Raw genomic sequence first — 23,813 nt, forward strand, 5'->3', positions numbered from 1 at the left:
GGGGGGGAGTGTCTCAGATGAAATTTCTAAACAAGAATAAAACTTTCAGTCTAGCAGCGGCCAATGGAAACACAGGAATCGACGTCAATCATAGGATGTGACCAATAGGGAAACGCAAGAGGCGGAATATGCATATATGGACCAATAGAAACACAAAGAGGGCGGGATCGGGGCCTAAGGTCCGTCCCGGTGAAAAAGAAGCCGCGGATTCGATTTAACTCGATAATCCCGAATGGGGACAAACCCTCGGCCGTTACTACAAGTCACAGGAGACGCTTTGGTTCCCGCTCAGACTAAACGATCCAGCGAAAAGACTGAAAACCGCCGTCCTTTACCTCACGGTGTTTCAGCATCTCGGAGTCGCCGTTACCATAGAGACCGCTGCATCATTAGGCCACACCCACACCCGGAAACATACCCCACCCACCAACCCCGAACCCTCCATCCCCGTCACACCGGGACCTCCTGAAGTCTTCCACTTTGACAGGCCATCGTGCCCATCAAACAGCTAGTTACAGAAACATCCAGCACAGAAACAGACCCTTCAACTCAACCCGGCCATGCCGCCCAAGTTCCCATACTCAACTAGTGCTTGCGTTTGGCCCCTATCTGTCCAAATTTTTCCTATTCATCTAGGTATCCAAATGTCGTAACTTGTTCTGCATCTACCACTTCTTCTACCAGCACTAACCATCTACTGTGTGAAAATGTTGCCCCTCAGATCCCGTTTAAATCTTTCTCCTCTCACCTTAAAATTACACCCTCTAATTTTGAACTCCCCTGCCCGAGGGAAAAGACATTCACCTTATCTGCACCCATCACGATTTTGCAAATTTCTCCAAGGAGACCCCTCAGCCTCCTACACTCCAGGGGAAAATATCCAAGACCCTCCTTTCAACTCAAAGCCTCCAGTCCTGGTAACATCCTTGTAAATCTTCTCTGCACTCTCTCCAATCAATAACATCCCTCCTGTAGCAGGGAGACCAGAACTATCACCCCTTTTTCCAGCACTTGGCCCATTGCGCTGTATCCTAGGTCAGTGGGGGAAGATCAAGAGTTACTAGGAAAAAGCAGAGATGTGGAAGTCTGGATTGTCAAATCATCATGACCCAATTGAATAGCAGAGCAGGTTGTAGAGGCTGAGCAGCCTACTCCTATTCTCACTTCTTAACAGTTTACCCTATGGCATGTCAAGTGTTCACCTAATACTTCATAAATGTCTTAAGGGTTAAGACCCTGGAAAGTCATCTGGCAGAAATATTTCTTACCATTCAAAAGTTTACAACATCCACTTGCATAGCATAACTGGAACAACTGCAAATTCCAAAAAAGTAAGCAGCTCAGCTAGAAATCCAAGACAAAAACAGAAATCACAGCACAATGTTTCAAGGTCCATCCAGTGACCTTTCCTCAGAACCCAGTCCTGAAACCTAACTCTGCTTTCTATCCATAGATGTGGAGGTGCTGTTGTTGGACTGGGGTGGACAAGGTCAGAAATCACACAACACCAGGTTTTTTCAAATAAAACCTGGTGACTATAACCTATTGTCATGTGATTTCTGACCTTCTATCCACAGATGCTGTCAGACCTGTTGAGTTTCTTCATAAACATACAAAACAAAAACAGAGCTTTATAGAACAAAGAAAATTACAGCACAGGAACAGGCCCTTCGGCCCTCCAAGCCTGAGCCGATCCAGATCCTCTACTTTCCAAGGATCTGTATCCCTCTGCTCCCTGCCCATTCATGTATCTGTCTAGATACATCTTAAATGATGCTATCGTGCCCGCCTCTACCACCTCCGCTGGCAATGCGTTCCAGGCACCCACCACCCTCTGCATAAAGAACGTTCCATGCATATCTCCCTTAAACTTTTCCCCTCTCACCTTGAAATTGTGAGCCCTAGTAATTAAGTCCCCCACTCTGGGAAAAAGCTTCCTACTATCCACCCTGTCTATACCTCTCATGATTTTGTAGACCTCAAATCAGGTTCCCCCCTCAACCTCCCTCTTTCTAATGTAAACAATCCTAATCTACTCAACCTCTCTTCATAGCTAGCGCCCTCCATACCAGGCAACATCGTGGTGAACCTCCTCTGCACCCTCTCCAAAGCATCCATATCCTTTTGGTAATGTGGCGACCAGAACTGTACGCAGTATTCCACAGTCGAACCAAAGTCCTCTTGTTGGACTAGAACCTTTTTAATGCATCATGGGATGTGGATGTCACTGACTGGGTCAGTATTTATCGCCACCCTAGTTTTCTCTTGAGGAGGTGGCAGTGAGTTGCCTTCTTGAACCACTGCAATCGATTGGATGTAGGAATGCCTGCAGTAACTGCATTTGAACAGTCAGAACACACTTGCCAACAAATCAGCATTCCATTTCATAGAACATTAAAGCTTGTATTACCCTTAAACTGGTTTCTTGTGAATGATCCTGGATAGTTCAAGATGAAAAACTTCAACAAAATGTGTATTTTTTTCTGCAATACTGAATTTCTGTACTACCAAACTACTTCTGAAGTACTTCATTGATTGCAAAACACTTTGGGCCATGCTGAAGGTGTCACTAATGAAACAAAAGTAGTGCAATTTATATTTTACTGTAATGTTCCTGCCCTTATTTGTTGGAAAATTTTACAAATAAAAGTAGACAATATTATGATCTACATTATCAATAATATTGTAGCTATCCAGATTTTAAGTGCAGTTAAACAAGAAGTTACAAATATATTTGTATAGTACACTGCCCACAGGAAAGTTATAAATATACTGAGATTACAGAAAAATGGCAAATACTTCAAGGGAGCAATCTAACTTCTAATTCTTCAAATAAATAAAATTGAGAGCTACTGTCAGTGGACCAATTCTGTTTACTTCATCATGTATATTATTCAAACAAACCCAAAGGGATCAAATAATTCAACAATAATTCACTACAATAAACATTTTTAAAATTGCAGTGCCTTACTGTTCAGGTCCATGAATAATAGACTAAAGCATGTTGTCACCAGAGTTTTCATAATATGAAAAAGGAAAATAATAAAATACTCATACAACGTACTAGGCTATGTCTGCAGGAGCTTCAAAGATCAGAACAACATTTCTATATATGATGACATGCACTGAATCCCAGTTCTTCCCTCATTTGAGGTCTGTAAGTGGGCAGCGAGTCTGATTTTCGGGTGCAGTGCTTATAAAGTCACAAACAAGAGTCCGCCCTCAACTACTGAACTTCAACCATCAGGCTGAGCTTTACTGCATGTATAATGTTTGTTCAGTCTGTACATCACACGAGCATTCAAATTTCACAAATGTATGAAAAGAATACACAGCAGGCTCAGAAATGAATATACACAAATCTCAAACAAATGCCAAGAAGTTGGTAGGTCCAGGACAAGAAGAGAGCTCACATCTGGGTTAGTTACAAAAGTCCTTCCATTTCTTTCATGAATGATTCGTAGATATCGTCCTTTGTTTGGATAGAGACAGCAGGTGTGGCTTTTGGTACTGGCTTTGTTGGGGCAACAATCTCTTCCTCTCCCTTCTTCACCGGTGCCTGACTCTTGCTTTCTCGTTTTACACGCAGTGCAGTGGGGACAAAGCGCGTGATCTCAGCCTTAGGGTTGGTGATTTGCGGCTTTGCACTGATGGTGGCGATTGCTTTCTTCTCGATGGTGGTCACAGTCTCATCCATTTTTGGACGCTGGATGAGACTTGGAGGAGCACTGAGGACACCAGGGTTTGGCACTGGGGCTGGAGGGAACAATCCTGGCGGTGCAGGCCCCAGTGGAGGGGCCATTGGCGGACGTATCATACCTGGTCGGGGAGGTGGGATACCTGGGGAGAAAGCCAATTTGTCAGATTTGGGGAACAGAGTTCCAGAAAATCATTAGAATCTCACTTCCCTTCAGAGAACATCTAGAATGCTCAACAGAACAGATGTATCTCACTTGTTCTTTTAATTAATATCACTTCAACAAACAAACAATGCAAAAGGTACATTCATGCAACTTTCAGTCAGATGCAATTATGACTAAAAAAAAATTATACTAAAAATGCACTAATTGGACAAAAGTTTGACTGAACAGTTTACAGCCACAGACCATTTTATAGATTCCTAGCTCTGTTTATCAAGAACAATCGATCATCAGTCAGGGTGCTGTTTCAACATATAACTAATAAATTGCAGGAGTCATCGAATCAGTGATTTTGCTAAGATTCCTTGAGGAGGGGTTATTAAATATTGAGGTTTCAAAAAAATGAAAAAGAGAATGATCTTTGGAAAACAACAGTAATTCCCCAACATGTTACAGCCCCAGCAAGTTAAAAGAGTAAATACTTGCATCTCCATGCATTTCCCAAATTCTCAATGTAGTGTACAAATTCATCAAGCATCAGCTGTAGTTTACGTTGTAATATTCTCACCTCAGAGTCACAAGCTTCTTGGATTAGCCCAGGGCTTGGGTTCAAAAATCAAAGCCTACACCTCCAAGACAGCACAGAGAATGCTGCCACTGTTGGAGGTGTTGTCTGAGATGAGATGAGACATTAAACCAAGGCCACACCTGCTAGCTCATGCTGATGTAAAAGATCCCGTGACACTATTTCAAAGACATTCTCTAACCCACAATTAACATTAAAAAGATGATGATCTTGTCAGTATCGAATTGTTATTTGTGGGGCCTTGCTGCATGCAAATTGGCTGCCATGTTTCCGTATGACAACAGCAAGTACACTTGAATATTTTCCTTTCTTGTCAAATTAACAATGTTTAAGCTGATTTGAAAATTTCCAAAGTCTTTTTATAGTTTATTGAAAATTAGAAGGAAAAATCTCTGCCTCTATATGGGACTCCTGGAAGTCTGTAGAGGGATGATTGAAGAATGCAGCAATCCGCTATATAACATTTCAGAAAGTCACACTGTGTTAAATGAGTCATGCCAATGTTACATAGCCCCACCAACAGGTACATCATTACAGTATTGTCACTACTGGTTACATAATCAGAATACAGATCAGTTTAATGGAGTCCTTCTTACCTGGGGGTGCTGGTGGTGGTAATCTGGGAGGAGGTCCCCGTGGTGGTGGGCCTGGTGGAAGGCCTGGTGGGGGTCCTGGTGGTGGGCCTGGAGGTCGCCCAGGTGGTGGTCCAGGAGGAAGCAGTCGTGGAATTGGCCCTCTAATGCCAGGCAACCCTGGTGGTCGTATGAATGGGGGTGCACCTGCAATTAACAGCAAACAATTACAACCAGGCTGCACATGACTAATCACAGTAATAAATCCTACATGATACAGAGGTATTATTTTACACTACCTTCTAAACAAAAATTATTTACAAAGTTACAGTGTCCCATGACAAGTCCAACATATTTTCAAATATCAAGGTTAGTTCAAAGGAGAGGAAATTAGAAAACAAATTGGATTTCAGCATTTGTGGCAAAGCCTGTGAATCAAGTGATTTATTAGTACTGGAACAAATGCAAGGATTTATTAAGGACAGGAGATTTTTCTATTAACCTAATTTTGTAACAACTGAGCAAGGCAAAGGGCTGCATTACTGAAGGGCAGAAAACTTTATTTTAAGCACCCCTGGCAAGATTAGAGCTCTACATCACGTGTAGTCATTAATGCAATATATAAATCCCTCTATCCTGCTCCTAGAACAAGCCTTAGCCTTAGAATTGCAATGCAAAATTCAACTTAAAATAGAAGTTTAAATATACTCCCTCATTTTGCTATCCTATTTGTTATCTCACTTGCATCTTAGTATTCCTTGGCCCATTGGACAGAACTGATTCTCATCCCCTTGCCTGAAAGGCAGGATATAAAATTCCTTTTATAGTGTTCCTTTTTCAGCGTATCCATGGAAGGAACAAGATACTACTTTGAAAAGTTTCCCTTCAGCTACTCAAGGCAAAGTTCTCTGCAGAATGTCTTAAACATACCTGTGGCAAGTATTTTACCTCAAAGATCAAGTCCTAATTGAACAGTTACACCAATTGCACTCCAATTTTACAATGTTTAAAGAGAGAACTGTGCGTCAATTGAAGAATTTACACCAAAATCTTACCCTGCCCCAAATTCCACCACTAATTCAACCATGTGTCTTTTAGCTGCACATTAATTCAGGCTCAAGCAAGATATCCTTTTTTAAATTCTTTTCAAAATTCATTCACGGGATGAGGGCATCGCTGACCAGGGCAGTTAAGTGTCAACCACATTGCTGTGGGTCTGGAGTCACATGTAGGCCAGATCAGGTAAGGATGGCAGTTTCCTTCCCTAAAGGACATTAGTGAACCAGATGGGTTTTTCCGACAATCAGCAATGGATTCATGGTCATTATTAGATTTTTAATTCCAGATATATTTTATTTAATTCAAATTCCACCATCTGCTATGGTGGTATTCGAACCCAGGTCCCCAGAACAGTATCTGGGTCTCTGGATTAATAGTCCAGTGATAATACCACTAGGCCATTGCCTCCCCATCCAGCAGAAGGTACAAATTGTTGGCAATTATGTGTTATTTTAAATAGCATAGCAATCATGGGCTCCCATCTAAAGGCTCTGCGCCTGAATGTGTGCAGTATTTATAACAAACAAATTGATAATGGCTGTTGAAGTAAATAAATATAATTGATAGCCAGGACAGAAACACAACTACAAGATTTCAAGGATTGGGTTCTGCATATTGAACTGTATACGACATTCAAGAAGAAAAGGAAGCTAGGCAAAGGTGAATGTGTAGCACTGTTATCAAGGATAGCATTGGTGCAACAGTTAACGATGGCCTTGGTTCAGGAGATGTAGCATTGGTTTGAGTGGAGATGAGGGATGGTAGGGGAAAGAAGTCACTAGTTGGGGTAATCCTCTGGCCCACTAACTAACTACAATGTAGGACAAAATGCACAAAAATAAATAAATATTAGGTACTGGTGAAAGATGGCAATAATCAGCTGTTTTAATCTACATATAAACTGGAAAAATTAGATTGAAACTGGTAGACTGGATGAGGAGTGAGTTCACAGCATGTTTTCAAGATACCTTCTTAGTGCCAGCACATTCTGGAACTAACCAGATAGCAGGATATACTAGATTTGATATTGTGCAGTACGACAGGATTAATTAAAAACCTCAGAATAAAGGCGCCGCTAGGTAGTAGTGATCACAATCTGATTGAATTTTACATCCAGGTTGAAAAGGAGAAGAATGGGTCAAAGACTAGTATTATAAACTTAAGTAAGGGCAACTATGTGGGCATGAAAGCTGAGCTAAAGTGAACTGGGATGCTAGGCTAGGAGATAGATCTATAAAGAAACAGCTGCAATTATTTAAGAGGATATTTAAGAATACTCAGAATAATGTGTACTCCAACTTAAAAAAAAATTCTAAAGGGACGACCCACCACCTGTGGTTAAATGAAGTTAATGAAACTTTCAAATATATGGAAAGACATAATTGTACAAAGATGAGTGCAGATCAGATGATTGTTATTTTTTATATTCTGTCCAAAAAATGACTAAAGATTAATCAGAAGAAAGAAAGTGACATGAGAGGAAGCTGGCTAAAGATGTAAAAAGAATAGCAAGAGCTTCAATAGATATTTAAATTGGAAAAGATCAAATAAAGTGAATGTTAGTCCTCTAGAGACAGAGAAGAGAGTTAATAGTAGGCAGTAAGGTAATGAAAAATTAATTTTAGCTTCTGTCTTCACTATAGACGATATAAAAACATTCCAGTTGTAACTGTAATTCAGGGGGAGGGAGCAAAAGGGGAACTTGGCAAAATTACATTGACGAGGGAAGGTCCTGTGCAAACACATGGAGCTATAGGTTGATAATCCCTGGGTTCTGGTTGAACTTCATCCAGGTAATAGATGCATGGATGTTAATATCCAAAGTTCCCTAGTTTCAGGAAAGTATCCATCAGACTGGAAAGTAGCAAAAATAAGACCCTATTCAAGGAAGGACAGAGACATGAAACTATAGATCAGTTTACTTGATGTCTGTTGTGGAAAGGAATTGGAGTCTATTTAGGATGTTATAGCCAATCACCAAAGGGGACATGATGGCCTAATGGTATTAATCGCTAAACGATTAATCCAGAGACCCAGCTAATGTTCTGGGGATCTGGGTACAAAGCCACCATGGCAGATGGTAGAATTTGAGTTCAATAAAATATATCTGGAATTAAGAATCTCCTGATGACCATGAAACCGTTGTCAATTGTTGGAAAAACCCATCTGGTTCACTAATGTTCTTCAGGGAAGGAAATCTGCCATCCTCACCTGGTCTGGCTTATATGTGACTTCAGATCTATACAATGTGTTTCACTCTCAATTGACCTCTGAAATAGCCTAGCAAGCCACTCTGTTGTACCAACTGCTACAAAGTCTCTTCAAAGGCAATTAAGGACAGGCAATAAATACTAACCAGCCAGTGACACCCACATCTCACAAATGAATAAAAATATCTTAATTAAACTCAAGATAATCAGGAAAAGCTACGATGGTTGTGTGAAAGGGACATCATATTTAACCAATCTTTAGGTGTTCTTTGAAGGCATAACGTGCTGTAGATAAGGGTGAACTCATTGATATGCTGTACCTGGATTTCCAGAAGGCATTTGACAAAGTGTGACAGAAAAGATTATTGTGAAAAGTAGATCCTCATGGTATAGGGGTAGTATACAAGTATGGATGGAAGATTTGCTGGCTGGCTGGCAGTAATCCATATCCATACATGGGTCTTTTTCTGATTGGGAAGATGTGACAAGTGGACTCTTATAGGGGACTCTGTGTTGGGGCCTCAGCTTTTTACAATTTACGTCAATGACTTAGATGAGGGGAGTAAAGGCATGATAGCTAAAGTTGTAAATCCCATAAATATAGATAGGAACATATGTAAAGAGAACACAAGAAAGTTGCAGAAAGCTGTCAATAGATGGAGTGAGTGGGCAAAAATTTGGCAGCTGGAGTATAATGTAGGTAAATGTGAAGTTGCTCATTTTGACAGAAATACCAATAAAGCAGAATATTATATCAATAGAAATGTTCTAATGCACAAGTCACAAAAATGCATCTAAGGTACAGCAAGCAATTAAGGCAAATAGAATTTATTGGAAGAATTGAACATAAAAGTAATGATGTTATGCTTCAGTTAAAAAGCGCATTAGTGAGGCGAAATCTCTAACCCAGTTTGAAGTTTTGGTCTTTTTTTGAAAGAAAGATGCAAATACATTGGAAGCATGCTCAGAGGAGGTTTGCTAGATGGATATCTGGAATGATTTGGTTCTCTTATGAGTAGAGGTTGGAAAGAGTTGCTTTGTTGCCACTGGAGGAGTTTAGAAGAGTGAAGCTTAATGCAGTGTGACTTAAATGAAATGTGTAAAATCACCAATAGTCTTGACAAATTGAATGTAGAAAGGGTGTTTCCTCTTGTGGGCGAGTTCAGAACTATCCAGCACTGCTTTAAAATTAGGGATCATGGTTTGATAGACAGAGAGGAAGAGAAATCTTTTCTCAGAAAAGTTGTGCAACTTTGGAACGCTGCCTCAGAAGGCAGTGGAAGTGGCGTCTCTGAATATTTTTAAGGCAGTGGTAGACAGATTTATGTTAGGCTAAGGAATCAAAAATTATTGGTGTTAGTCAGTATTGTGGAATTCAGAGCATAAATAGATCAGCCATCATCATACTGAATGGCAGAGCAGACTCGAGAAGCCAAACAGCCCACCTCTGCTCCTAATTCATACGTTTGTACGAATCTTCCAAGTGCTTGTTTTCTAAATGCCATTATTCATACTGTCACACCAATTAACACCGGAGGAGCATCCATTGAGTTTGTTTTCTTACCTGGAGGTGGTCCTGGTGGTAAACCAGATGGTGGTCCTGGGGGTCTCAGTGGAGGTGCAGGAGGAGGACCAAGAGGTGGAGGTCCAGGCATTGGTGGGGCTTGCATTGGTGCCCTAGGGGGCATCTGAGTTGGTGGTGGAACCTGCGGTCCTTCTGGCCGTGATTCCTCTCTTTGTCGCTTTTCACGATTCTGCTCTTCAGTATCCATCTTTTCCTCTTCTGCAGCTCCCTCAGTATGGGCTTCCTCTTCCTCTTCCTCCTCTTCTTCAGGGAAATCCTGACCTATTAGAAGGTACAATATTGACTAAATTTTACATTCTGCACAAGGAGTTCTGAAAAAAAATAAACAAAACTGATGGATTTGCTACCAGAGAGTCAAGAGCCTACAGAGGTTGTCACCCCGTGTTAATCAGATTCCTCTTACAGTGACCACGATGGCTATCGGCGAGTGACTCATCATCAGAACAGCTCAGGAAAGAAAGTTAAAACTTAGCACGCACAAGAGAAATATTAGTTTTTAAAACACAATAAACCGTCCCCCCGAGCTTAATATTGCCAACTGGGCATTTAATCAAATGTGCTGCCCTGGTGTATATTGCTAGCTACTTTTTCACTAGTGTAAAGCACCTTTACACTGAAATCACAAAGGAGCTTCCTCTACAACACTGGCAACATAAATTGTGGTTTAAACAAATTTATTGGTGATTCAGCTGCTAAAATCACAGGAAGCAGCTGGAAATTTAGGGTCCATGGGACCTGATGTCAGCCACTTCAGAATAGGATCTGTGGATATCTAGCTCAGGGCGATTTAATAAATCATTCATTTCTTCTCATCGCCTGTCCCTAGGCCCATCCAACCCCACTTTTTCCTGAAAATATCAATTATCATCTCATAACAGTTACACAATCCTGGAAATCCTTTGACAACAGGTACAATTGGATATTCCTCAGGTTTTGGTAGTGAGTTACAGATGGTTGACCAAGGTGAGATTATCAGTTGGACCTTAAAATTACTTTCAGCAACATTCTCACGCACAATTTCTAACAGGAGTTACTAGATTTTGAACAGCTGCTGACTTTACACTTCCAGAATCTGGGGGAGCTGAGGCCATTTCTTAGCTGTAATTTGTTAACTCCCATTTAAATCATGACAGTCTTTACATTTCCTAGTATAATGGAAAATTACAGCACAGGAAGTGACAATTCAACCTGTCATGTATGCCTGTGTTCATTCATTGAAAAAGCAGTCCTGCTTAGTCTCACGTCCTTGCTTAGTGTCCGCAACCCTGTTAAGTTCGTCATCTCCAATTATGTGCCTGACTTCCGTTTGAATTTATTTGTAGAATTAACTCCACCATGCTTTCAAGCAAAGTGTTCCAGATTTTGACAACTTCCTGAGTGAAAGAATTTTCTTCTTCTCAACTTTTAGATCGTTTGCCAATGATTTTAAATTTCTAGCCTCTGGACATAGACATACCTGACTTAACAATAGGATAGATAAAGAAAGACCATCTATCCACGCAAAAGTTAATGCTTACTTCTGTTTGCAAATACTTCTTTATAATTTTCCAGACTAGTAATGTCTAACAGTGCTGCCTTACGTAAATCAGCTAAAACAGTGTAAGCTGTGGATTAAGTTTAGGACCCCTCTAGGCTATATAGCTTAGCTTTCATCTAACATGAATGTCATAAGTCTAGTAGCCTTATCACTTACAGATCATCTGCAGTCTCTGTCTGTAGTGGAGCAGCCTCCAATGATTACACACCTCCCCATTGATTACACACCTGCCATTCGAAGCATCATTGCCTGCAGGGGAGTCAGCTCCTTCAGGTTTTTCTTCTTCTTCCTCTTTTGTTTGTCGTGCACATCAGCAAACCGCACAATGCGCCCTATGGGAAGGCAATACACGCTCAAACAAAAAGTCTCCTTGTTCTGGCAAAAAGCAATACAAGGAAATACACATCTATATCTTAACATAGTCAATCTCTTGTCTTTCTTAATGTTTTTGAATAGCAACCTAGTCAGAAAGATTATTAACAAATTTATGAAATCAGCAAACAACCTCAAAGGTCTACATCATCAAGAAGTTGCTCAAAAACCAAATTTACAAAAACAAAAGTGCACAATATTGGACATCCACCAATCCGCAGGCTGGGAACAATCAATAGTGCTGCAGTATATTGAGATCATTGGGCATTACCGTGGCAGTCTGGGTCATGGCCCAATTCTGTGAAGGGGCCACACATGGCAAAAATTAAAGAAAACGACAACATACCTGGTTTATCATCATCTCCTCTTAAATTTTCATCATCTTCATCTCGATGTCGAAAATCGTCATCGTCATCATCACTATCTTTATCCTTTGAGTCTTCACTGTCTTCATCTTGATCTTCCCGATTTCCATCCTGATCCTGCTCCATGCCTCCAGTGTAATCATCATCCCCACTATCATCCTCATCCTCCTCCTGCATATCCTGAATTGCTAAAATGGCAAAGTAAATATCAGGATCATGTACATTCACTGTGAAATTACATTCATACTAATATTCATTCACTGTGGAACTATTTTCACAGAATTACAGTAACTCAATGTTACAATAAAGATAGAAAATATTGGAAATATACAGCTTTACCTGTAAATAATGCCTTACCAGTCTCAGGATCATAAATATTATCTTCATCTTTTCCTTTCAGAGGTAAGCCTGGAGGAGGACCCATCCTTCTTGCATAAAGTGCTAACACTTGAGGTGGTGGTGGCCCTGGAGGCGGGCCAGGAGGCTTCTTACCAGGTGGTAATCGAGGAACGCCATGAGAAGGAGGAGGCATAAGCGTGACAGGTTTAGAGGGTGGCCTGCAGGGAAGAAGAACCAATGTGCATTGCATTTCAACAAAAGTCATTAAAAGTATCATTCTGAACTTTCACAACACTTGATACATGTCAATAACTCCCAATGTTCAAACCAATATGACACACATGACCACAGCACAGTCTTAAAAGAGGAAGTTAAAACCCATAATTACAAAGATGTTGTGAAACTTGAAAAGATTCAGAAAAGACGTACAAGGAAGTTGCCAAGAGTGGAGGGTTTGACATAGACTGGGGCTATTTTCACTGGAGCGGAGACTGAGGGGTGACTGTACAGAAGTTTATAAAATCATGAGGGGCATGGATAGGGTGGATAATCAAGGTCTTTTCCCCAGGGTAGGGGAGTCCAAAACTAGAGGGCACAGATTTAAGGTGAGAGGGGAAAGACTTAAAAGGGACCTAAAGGGCAACTTTTTCACACATAGGGTGATGTATGTATGGAATGAACTGCCAGAGGAAATGGTGGAGGCTGGTACGTTACAACATCTAAAAGGCATCTGGACGGGTATATGGATAGGAAGAGTTTAGAGGGATATGGGGCAAATGGGACTAGATTAATTTAGGATATCTGGTCAGCATGGATGGGTTGGACTGAAGGATCTGTTTCCATGCTGTACATCTCTATTTCTCTATGACATAGTTTTTACAAACGTCATTTCAACAATCATTTTATTTTTTCCATTTTTGATTGTGGACTGAAATGGAACAAGGACTGTTTTAAAAACAAAATTTTGGAAGGAATTGTTGCATTATTAAAACAAGTTACTGAACCTCATTGTGTGTGGTGTTTACACTGCTGTTCTGTTTGTAGATGGCCCAGCAACAGGGAGGAATGCACCGCAAGATTTGGCCAGCAACAAGCAGCAGATTGGTTTGACCAAGTGTAACTAGGGGAGGATGCCTAAAGTCATCAGCTTGATGGCAACTCTCTGATTGGTTCCTGGGTAGCTGAATAGCTTATGGGTATGAATGATAGAGTGAGAAATATTCAGACTGCTGGAAAGGCAGGTGGTGTGTCTCTCCCTATAGTATAGTCTGGAGAAAGCCATTTATTTTCTCCACCAATTGCTGTAAAGCTGTTGCTATTAAACTGAAAGTGTGTTGATAAGACCATAAGACATAGGAGCAGAAATTAGGCCATTCAGCCCATCTAGTCCACTCCACCATTCAATCATGGCTGATAAGTTTCTTAGCCCCATTCTCCCGCTTTCTCCCCGTAACCCTTGATAATCAAGATCTATCTCCATCTTAAATATACTCAATGACCTGGCCTCCACAGCCTTCTGTGGGAGTGATTTCCATAGATTCACCACTCTCTGGCTGAAGAAGTTTCACCTTAGCTCCGTTCTAAAAGGTCTTCCCTTTACTCTAAGGCTGTGCCCTCGGGTCCTAGTGTCTCCTACCAATGGAAACATCTTCCCAACATCCACTCTGTCCAGGCCATTCAGTATTCTATAAGTTTCAATTAGGGCCCTCCCCCACTAAACCCCATGGAGTATAAACCCAGAGCCCTCAAACATTCCTCATGTGTTAAGCTTTTCATTCCTGGGACCATTCTCGTGAACCTCCTCTGAACTCACTCCTGGTATGCTTCCAGTCAAAAACTGAAGGAACCTGGAGAAAGGAGACTGAAGACCCAAAAGTCATGGCCAGCAAATGAATCATCTCAGTGAACCCTGTAGGCCAGTGTTATTTAACTACTGGTCCTAGATTTTTCCCCTCCATCCATAAACCAATTTTTTTTTTGTTTGTCTGTGTCCACTTGTTGTGTATGTAGGGATTTTAAAAGGGAGTTAGAGTGTTAACTAATACAGCCATATGTTGATAACTCAGTTGTTTACTTGTGATTACAATTTACTTATTTGTTGTTAAATTCAGGAACCTGGTCAGCATGTTCTGTTAGATTGAATCCAATGGACTTTGTACGCTTTGAATAAATCATCAACTCCTGTGGAGACCCTGGGAGTAGTAAGGCTTGAGAATCAGTATACTTTCCCAAGTGGGTCGTAAGAGATTATAAATATAGGTCCACACACATTTTACATTTTTAATCGTCATTGCAAATTTAGAAAATATAACAGTATAGCACAATACAGGCCCTTCGATGTTGTGCCGAACTTTTATCCTAAACCTAAGGTCTATCTAACCTCCACCCCTACCTTATACTATCATCCATATGCCTATCCAATTGCTGCTTAAATGCCCCTAATGAGGCCGACTCCACTACCCTCTCCGGCAATGCATTCCATGCCCCTTCCACTCTCTGAGTAAAGAACCTACCTCTGACGTCTCCCCTATATCTACCTCCACTCACTTTAAAACTATGCCCCCTCGTAATAGCTACGTTCACCCTAGGAAAAAGTCTCTGGCTGTCCACTCTATCTATATCTCCGATCATTTTGTACACTTCTATCAAGTCACCTCTCATCCTTCATCGTTCTAAAGAGAAAAGCCCTAGCTCTCTCAACCTTTCCTCGTAAGACCTTCCCTCCACTCCAGGCAACATCCTGGTAAATCTCCTCTGCACCTTTTCCAACGCTTCCACATCTTTCCTGCAATGAGGCGACCAGAACTGGACACAATACTCCAGATGTCACTGAACCAGGGTTTTGTATGGCTGGAGCATAACTTCACGGCTCTTGAACTCAATCCCTCTATTAATGAAAGCTAACACACCATACGCCTTCTTACCAACTCTATCCACCTGGGTGGCAGCTTTCAGGAAACTGTGGACATGAACCCCAAGATCCCTCTGCTCCTCCACACTGCCAAGAATCTTTCCGTTAAGCCTGTATTCTGCTTTCAAGTTTGAACTTCCTAAATGAATCACCTCACACTTTTCAGGGTTAAACTCCATCTCAATTTCAGACAAACTCCATTTGTCTCAATTTATAATAGGAAACTGCCTATGTAAATGTACCATGCAGTAATTCCGTCTTTCCAGCAGTAGATATGGCAGAATACAATAATTAACATGAAATGCCACAGTCGCTGGGGTGTAGGCACACCCACAGTCAACATTCTTTCTAAAACACGCACGTGTGCACAACTTAGAAATCCGCATCACAGAGGAAAAAATTGGGGGCATGTTTCCCATAGTGCTGCCAGGAAGAGAGTTCCAGGATTTTAACCAAGCAACAATGAAGGAACAGTGATGTAGTTCCAAGGATGGTGTGTGGGGAACTTGCATTTGGTTGTATTCCCATCCATTTGCTGCCCTGTCCTTCTGTGGTAAAGATCATGGGTATAGAAAGTGCTACTGAAGCAGCCTTGGTGAGATATTACAGCATATTTTGTAGATGGTACACACTGCTGCTCCTGTGCATTGGTGGTGAAAGGAGTGAATTCGAAGGTGGTGGATAGGGTGTCAACAAAGCGGGCTGCTTTAGCCTGGCTGGTGTTGAGCTGCTTGAGTGCTGTTTGAGATGTACTCAACCAGACAAGCGGAAAGTACTCCATCACACTCCTGATTTGTGAACAGGCTTTGGGGAGTTAGGAGGTGACTTACTTGTCACAAAATTCTTAGCTTCTGAACAGCCCTTGTAGTCACGGAATGCATGCCTTTAGCACAGCATCTACATTATACCTGATTACCTTGGTCCAATTATTCTTCAATCTCTCATGTTGCTACACAAGGAGCAACACAAAGCGAAATGCACTGGAGACTGACTGTAGAAATATAAAAACTCTACAATTACTCCACTGTACATTTAATAAAATCTAGTGCATAAAATATCCATGGTCTGACCATGCAAAAGTTCTTGTTCATTGTAATGCTTTCTAAATTCCAGTTGATAAGCTTGAAAATGTTACATGCTAGGGCAGCACAATAGCTAGCACCGCTGCCTCACAGTGCCAGGCATCCAGGTTCAATTCCACCCTGAGTGACTGTCTGTGTAGAGCGTGTACATTCTCCCCACATCTGCATGCATTTCCTCCAGGTGTTTCAGTTTCCTCCAACAGTCCAAAGATGTGCAGGTTAGGTGAACTGGCCATGCTAAATTGTCCACAGTATCCAGGGATGTGCAGGCTAGGTGGATTAGCCATGGGAAATGCAGGGCCAGGGTAAGGGGATGGGTCTGGGTGGGATGTTTTTCAGAGGGTCGGTGTGGACTCAATGTGCCAAGAGGCCTGCTTCCACGCTGTGGGGATTCTATGATTCTGTTTGCCTCTAACAGTGAATCTCACTTACTCAAGCCAATTTCTTTCAGTTCTGGTTGACCATAATAACTGAAAGTGTAAAATTAGCCAATACCCTGCATAGTGAATACTCCCAAAAATCCAAATTACTCTCAATTACCCCCAAAATCCTGTACTAACAATTGACAACTGATTTTATATATAAAGGGGCTCTTATTACAAAAAAATTGTTGCTCACCCATAAGCTGATGTCTTTTTCAATATGGACGGTGGCTGAGCCCCAGGGAGAGGAATATCCTGAATCATGATGTTTGATGGAGCGTGTGGCATGTCTGGCAGCGGAATACTCTCCACCTCCACATGTTGGGCATTCTGTACAAACAAGAAAAACACCTGCATGCTTACACAGTATGAATGAACCAATTGTATCTTTAAATGTTGGAATTCCATAGTACTGATAAGTATGGTCCTTCATTCATCTATTTTGGCTTCCTATTGCAAATAAGAGATATGTCTTTAGTCGATAGATTATTACAAAGGAGATGAAAGTGAGTGTGCACTACTCCTACCAACAGCTGCACTTGGAATTATAAATATCTGATGGCAGCAAGGTCAGTTTTGGCGAGTCCTGTGAATTGCCAATTGCACTGCAATTTTAGTTCTTATCAGAAAATAATGTGAATTAAATAGCAAATATTCAGATGAGCCCAGACACTTTATATTGTTAGACTGTTACAGATTCTCTAAACAAAAGGGAATTTGTTTTAAATACTTTCAAACCCACTTCTCAGACAGAAAGTGCATTTCAGTTCTGTTTTCATAATGTCAGCTGAAATTCTTTATTCATTTTTATTTAAAAACACTTTCCTGCACATTTATCTCAGCATCACCTAAAAAGTTCACCATTTCATGCTACTTCAAACGAGATCTAGAGATTGTTTGATAGGTCTTTGTTTATTCAATTCTCAGCCTTGAATTGTGTTCATCAAAGCCTCTCCACAAAAAGCAGAGAGCTGCACTCATTTCACAGATTTCAGTATAATTCCTCTTTCAAACACCAAGTCTGTTACTATCAGCCTTGAATTTAAAGGTAATACAACCTCCAGGATGCAAGTGAATCTCATGCAGAACTTCCTTTAATAGCTCTGCCAAAGCAACAGCTAGTAGTAATTGTAACAGACAATCTCACTTTGGGCTTGTCTCCCTTCACCAGTACAGGTCAACATGAATCCTTTTTGAAATCTCCATCTCCATTTTCAGAGCATTATCCATTTTGACAGAAGATGGTGGAAAAACTGGTTAACCAGCACCTTTAAAAGGAGGCGAGTACCAAGAATAGAGCAAATGCAATACCAAAGTAGTGTCTGCTGACATAGAGCCAAGAGATTCATTTAGCACTTCCGCTTGTGTCATTGCAGCTGCTTTGTAAATGATACTTGGTCAATTGACAATTTGTGTGAAGCAAAACGAAAGGTAAAGGGAGCAAATTCAGACCAAAGCTTCATACTTGTTGTATCGTGGGGGTACATCCTTAGGGATTGTCAATCACAGAATCAACAGAGGACACCATCAGCTACTTGCCAGCGTCATTGATCAGACTTTAAGCAAACACAAATTTCAGATGCTTCCTTGTTTGTATAAATGATTAAACTTGCTCCATATGCAATAGAAAATGGAACATCCATCTGAGGTGTTCTTGAACAACCAGCATTAGCTTAAAACGTGTACTTTGGAGAAAAGTAATAATGAGCTTGTATAACGATAAACATATCAGACATTTAAAAGGGCGAGCACTAGATTTAAGAAAAAATATCATATTCCCTCAGTCAATAACAGCTATAAGTTCCTCTCCAAGGCAACTCTCAGTCTTGACTTGGACCGATATTGCTGTTCCTTCAGAGTCACTGTGTCAAAATCCTGGAACTCCCTCCCTAACAGTATTATGAATATATCCACACCAAATGGACTGTGGTGGTCTGAGAAGACAGCTCATCACTATCTTCTTCAAGATAATCAGGATGGGCAATAAGTGCTAGCTCAGCCAGTGAAGCCCACATCTCATGAATGAATACAAAATATAGTTAACTGCAGATTCCTGTTACTTTCCCAACTCCAAAAGAGACACCTTACTGCACAAGGGCAGAAATTTTTCACATCAGGTGTCCTTTCTTTAGTGGGCAACATTGTTAGTGAGAAACTTGGCCTAAACTCCCTAGAAACCTGATTTAGATACATCAAGCTCAAATATTCTAATATAAATAAAGTAATGCAGACGATGGAAATCTGAAACAAACATAGAAGGCTGGAGAAACTCAGCAGGTCTGGCAGCATCCGTGGTCAGTGAAACAAAGTTATTACTTCGAGTCTGTATGATCAGTCAGACTGGACAGAAGACATTAACTCTGTTCCTCTCACGGACCTGCCTGTCCTGCTGAGTTTCTCCAGCATTCTCTGAATTTGTTTCAAACTTTTCTTGAATTGCTGCACTCCACTCCAATACATGGATCAACTGGTCACTTGTGTTTTGTTGCACAAGACCAGAGTAACTGTCGATTATTGGACATTGCCACCTCCACATTTAATGCAACATCAAAGTTTTGTTATTTATCCATCCTGAACTGTGCAATGAAGGACTATCATTCATTCATTCCACAGAAATTAAAAGGAGGGACAGTTTTATTAATAAAAGGTTTATACACAGCATTTTTGTGGCACAGAACACAAATAGTTCAACTGAATCCTCACCTTGACAGCATCAAAGAACTGGCACAGTTGTGATCGCTTCTGTTCATATTCAGTCTCAAGCTTCCGCAGTTCCTTATAAAAATCAGTATTTTCCTTCTCATACAGACGAAGGATCCGCTCAAATGTTTCTCGTAACTTTTTCCGTTTGTCTTTCAGAACCTTCTCATTAAGTTGTGGTTGCTGCACAGGATTGAATTCTGACAAGAGGGAGGGAGGGAATAAACAAAAGCAGAGCATGCCATTCACAACATTACTTGAGCATATTCACAGCACTGAGCATGACCATGCATGTTAGATACAATTTTAAAAAGCTCCTGCAGCATATTGTTTAAATAATTTTCTCTATATCCCAATCTTAATCTTTCACCCTGAAATGTGACAAGTCCCTTGATTTTCCTGCTGTATTTTGGATCATACAAAGATCAGATATAAATTCATCAACATTTTGATGTTTCCAATTATGAGCAAACAGGAAACAATCTCGGGATGAATGGCTTATCTTATGAAGAAAAGTTACACAAGTTAGGCCTGTAACCACTGGAGTTTGGAAAAATGAGAGGTGACCTTACTGAAATATACAAGATATTCAGGGGACTGGATGCAGTAGGATACCAGGAGAACATTTCCTTTTGTGGAGAGCTAAACCCATGGATCACAGTTTATGAATGAAAGGTCTCCCTTTTAAGACAGTGATAGGAGGTTCTTTTTCCTCATAAAAAGGTTGTTCAGAGTATGGAATTCTCTTCTCCAGATCATATTAGACGCTGGGTCTTTAAATTTATGCAAGACTGACTTAGATATTTGATAGACAAGGGAGTTAAGGGTTAATGTAGTGCAGACAGGAAAGTGAGATTATATCACCACAGATCAGCCAAGATCTTATTGAGTGACGGAGCAAGTTTGAAGGGCCAAATAGTCTACACTGCTGATAAGTCTTATGTCCGTATGTAGGCACGTTTAAGATTCTAAAACTGCCAATTATAGAACAGGACACTGTTCAATGACCAATTGGAATTGCGCAGTTCAAGAGGTGATTGGAATATTGCGTTATATACCAAGACATCAAAACTAAACCCTAATATCCCTGAGCATGCAATTGGGAAGCAACCATGTTTCAGCAGAGTCTTCCAATACAATAATAATTTTAAAAGGAAAAACAAAATCACAATAATTCATCTAGAATATCCTAATTCCTGTTCTTTACCCATTTCATCCAATTTCTCCATGTCTTTGATTATCTGTTTGGGATCCTTCATCTTGAGCACAGCAGCTCGCACCATCATTCGCTGCTTCTTGTTCTGTAGGCATAAAGGTTACCCAGGACTCAATCAATTAATAATTCAAATTTACATCAAAAATACTTTCATGATTTGCAGTTGATTTAACAAAAAACAATCCCTGGCAATTTAGGCAAAGAATCTGAAAGCTACGATGGTCAATTCTTCTGTGTTCAACAAACCTAATCCTAATTAACCTGACAGTCAACTGTTCAATCTCAATCTCTCCTTTTCCATTTACAACGTTTCTGGTTTCTTTTCTCTCCATATACCAATGATATTACTTCCCTGCAATTCCTTCTCCTGAGCATCAACCCAAGGACTTTTCTGTTTCCCACCTCAATCCTGATATTGAGGCTGGCAGCAATCTCCTCGTTATGCAACAGACAGGAAAGACAGTATCTGGAGGAGACTGCAGTCAAGTTGATTCTGTCCTCACTCTTTAGCAATCACTGGATAACAATCAGCAGTGACAACACTGGCTCAGTCTTTTTTAACCATTGAAGTCCAGGAAGATGGAAGGTAACTCTACGCTCAAATCAGGAAGCTCAGCAGAAATAAGCTTTCAATCTTCACATTGGGAATGGCTCAGAATCATGCCAGCTAGTTGCCTCTAAGCTGTCAGTTTGAACAGAATGTTATATAGCTAGAGGATTAAAAAGGAATGGCACAGAGACAGATTAACTATAACAGATTTAGTTCAGAGGCCAGGAGAAACATCTTACTCAAGGTTATTAGTTGAGGCAGCAGCTATATCAACACATGATTAGACAGGAAAAATGGAGATTGAAAAGATGTTCAGGGATCTGGATATATGATGTGTAAATTAGACTAGAATCTTTACACACAAAGAAAATGATGACATACAATACTGGGATAATTAGCCCATTCCTTTGCTATAACTTGCATATGAACAAATGAATTAGATTGAATTGATTTTCATTTATTCTGCCACCAATGCTTTCTCAACTTCTCTTTTTAAGTTGCACCTCCACATTTTATATTCCTGCAGAGACTCCTGCCATAAACTTCTTTCTTTCATAGCTTATGTCCCTTGACATTCAAGGTTCTCTGGTCTTATTCGTACCCTTTGTCTTTATGGAAGCATAATGTGCCTTGCACTCTACTTCCTCCTTGAATAGCTCACTACTCTGACAGTTTTACCTGCAAGTCGTGATCACAGTCCACTTGGGTCTTATCTTAGTAAAATTAGCCTTTCCTCAATTTAGAATTTTTATCTCACTTTTATGTCACTATCTCCAAAATATTCCCTTACTTATAATGCCTTCCAGTGGTTGGGTTCAATTTACGAATACTAGGTGCAAAGTTGCCCCTTCCCTTGTCGGGCTTTCTACATACTAACTAAAAATCTTCTCCTGGATACACTAAGAATTTTGCTTCCTGCCTACCTTACACACCAAAACTTTCCCAGTTAATATTTGCGTTGTTAAAATTCTTTACAATTACTGCCTTATTATTCTTAGACTTCTCTGAAATTTGATTACGTTTGATCCTATATCTCCCCTTGTCTGTTTGAAGTCTTGAGGATGAGCTGTAAGATGTAAAGAGCAACTAGGATGAAAAGGAGGAAGGAAGGATACCATAGTAAAATCTTTGGAAGTCAAGACAGTAAAAAAGAAGAAATTAAGTAACAGGATAAAAGACAGGGAGGAAAAGAAAAGGCAACTGAAGAAGAAAAAAAAAACAAGAACAGCAGACATGCAAGTAGCAAAGAACATGCATGCCATGAACAGTCTAACTCAAATGTCTCACCTTTTTCAGTTCCCGCTTTCTGGCCTCCTTTCCTGTTTAATAAACATGTGGATCAGGTTAGCTTTGGGCAGGAAGGTGGTGAAAAAGTTTACATTTACATAACACATTTTGCAACCTCGGATCATTCCAAACATCTTTACAAGAAAATACAGCACTCATTGAAATGTACTCACTGATGTCATGTTGAATTCAGTTTCTAAAGGAGATCTGGGGAATTCACCTTGAATTCAGATCTTCCTCTTATCCGGTGATATTCTGGTGGTGGGAGCATATATCTCTTTCCATCGTTTATAGAATTTATAGAATCCCTACAGTGTGGAAACAGGCCCTTCGGCCCAACAAGTCCACACCGACCCTTGCAGCATCCCACCTAGACCCATCCCCCTATAACCCACTCACCCCTGAACACTACAGGCAATTTAGCATGGCCTGCACATCTTTGGACTGTGGGAGGAAACCGGAGAGAATCGAACCTGGGTCCCTGGTGCTGTGAGGCTGCAGTGCTAACCACTGAGCCACCAAACAAGGTTTTTACCATGGGTAACCCCATTTAATCTGCACAATACCTGGCAATTTTTTTTTAAGCACAACCAATCCACCTAAACTGCACATCCCTGGACACTATAGGCAATTTAGCATGGCCAATTCACCCAGCCTGCACATCTTTGGATTGTGGGAGGAAACCAGAGCACTCAGAGGAAACCCACACAGACAGTTGCCTAAGGGTGGAATTGAACCTGGGTCCCTGGCGCGATGAGGCAGCAGTGCTAACCACTGAGCCACCGTGCCGCCCTGTTTTATCTGGTCCAAAATGGCCCTCCAAAATACATCTCCCCCCCCCCCCCGCAAAACATTCTCCCACAAACCCCCCCCCCCCCCACCCACACCCCCCCCCCGACACCAAATCCCCCGCCATCTCTCCCTCCCCCGGGCCCCGGTACTCACGGGCCTGGTCTGTCGGGTTCATGAATTTGCCGCTCTTGGTGGAGCTAGTAGACCGCCGCCCCATCTTGGCGGTGTGCCTCTCGCACTTCCTCGGCGAACACGATAGTGACTGTAATCCACCTCAATATCCAAACTCCAGCCTTCCTCACAACAGCCCCGCCGCCATCTTCTACCTGGTAACGACCTTTCACCCCCCCCCCAACCACCCCACTGCC

The 23,813-nt window shown here is 41.1% G+C and overlaps 2 protein-coding genes across 3 annotated transcripts in view; both read right to left on the reverse strand.

Annotated features, from left to right (window-relative positions):
* The window catches only part of ccdc96 (coiled-coil domain containing 96), a 20,209-nt gene extending 19,828 nt beyond the window's left edge, over positions 1 to 381 (reverse strand). Inside the window, exon 1 of one of the 2 annotated variants that reach the window (XM_048617301.1) lies at positions 336 to 381. In XM_048617301.1, the coding sequence (XP_048473258.1) occupies positions 336 to 353 (18 nt within the window). In that variant the 5' untranslated portion in view covers positions 354 to 381. The remainder of the gene's footprint in view (positions 1 to 335) is intronic. The other variant, XM_048617305.1, reaches the window with a different exon arrangement.
* Positions 382 to 3,222: 2,841 nt separating this feature from the next.
* LOC109937875 (WW domain-binding protein 11) lies at positions 3,223 to 23,795 on the reverse strand. The gene is made up of 11 exons (XM_020536369.2): positions 23,599 to 23,795; positions 22,654 to 22,685; positions 20,808 to 20,901; positions 19,604 to 19,800; positions 17,097 to 17,230; positions 12,504 to 12,703; positions 12,128 to 12,334; positions 11,637 to 11,741; positions 9,852 to 10,133; positions 5,043 to 5,225; positions 3,223 to 3,840 (listed from the first exon to the last, which is right to left on the reverse strand). The coding sequence occupies exons 1-11, from the start codon at positions 23,660 to 23,662 to the stop codon at positions 3,425 to 3,427; spliced, it is 1,914 nt and encodes a 637-aa protein (XP_020391958.1). The 5' UTR covers positions 23,663 to 23,795; the 3' UTR covers positions 3,223 to 3,424.
* Between the last annotated feature and the right edge of the window lie 18 nt (positions 23,796 to 23,813).

Source organism: Rhincodon typus, chromosome 37 (assembly GCF_021869965.1).
Source record: "Rhincodon typus isolate 14 chromosome 37, sRhiTyp1.1, whole genome shotgun sequence".
In the NCBI taxonomy this organism is placed as follows: Eukaryota; Metazoa; Chordata; class Chondrichthyes; order Orectolobiformes; family Rhincodontidae; genus Rhincodon; species Rhincodon typus.

Bases quoted from the DNA above. Each gene is read 5' to 3' on its own strand.
- LOC109937875 (XM_020536369.2), bottom strand. From the start codon at position 23,662: ATGGGGCGGCGGTCTACTAGCTCCACCAAGAGCGGCAAATTCATGAAC. The intron at 12,704-17,096 runs GTGAGCAACAAT...TCTTCCCTGCAG, and splicing joins AAAAAGACATCAGCTTATGG to GCCACCCTCTAAACCTGTCA. The intron at 11,742-12,127 runs GTATGTTGTCGT...GCCTTCCCATAG, and splicing joins AGGAGATGATGATAAACCAG to GGCGCATTGTGCGGTTTGCT.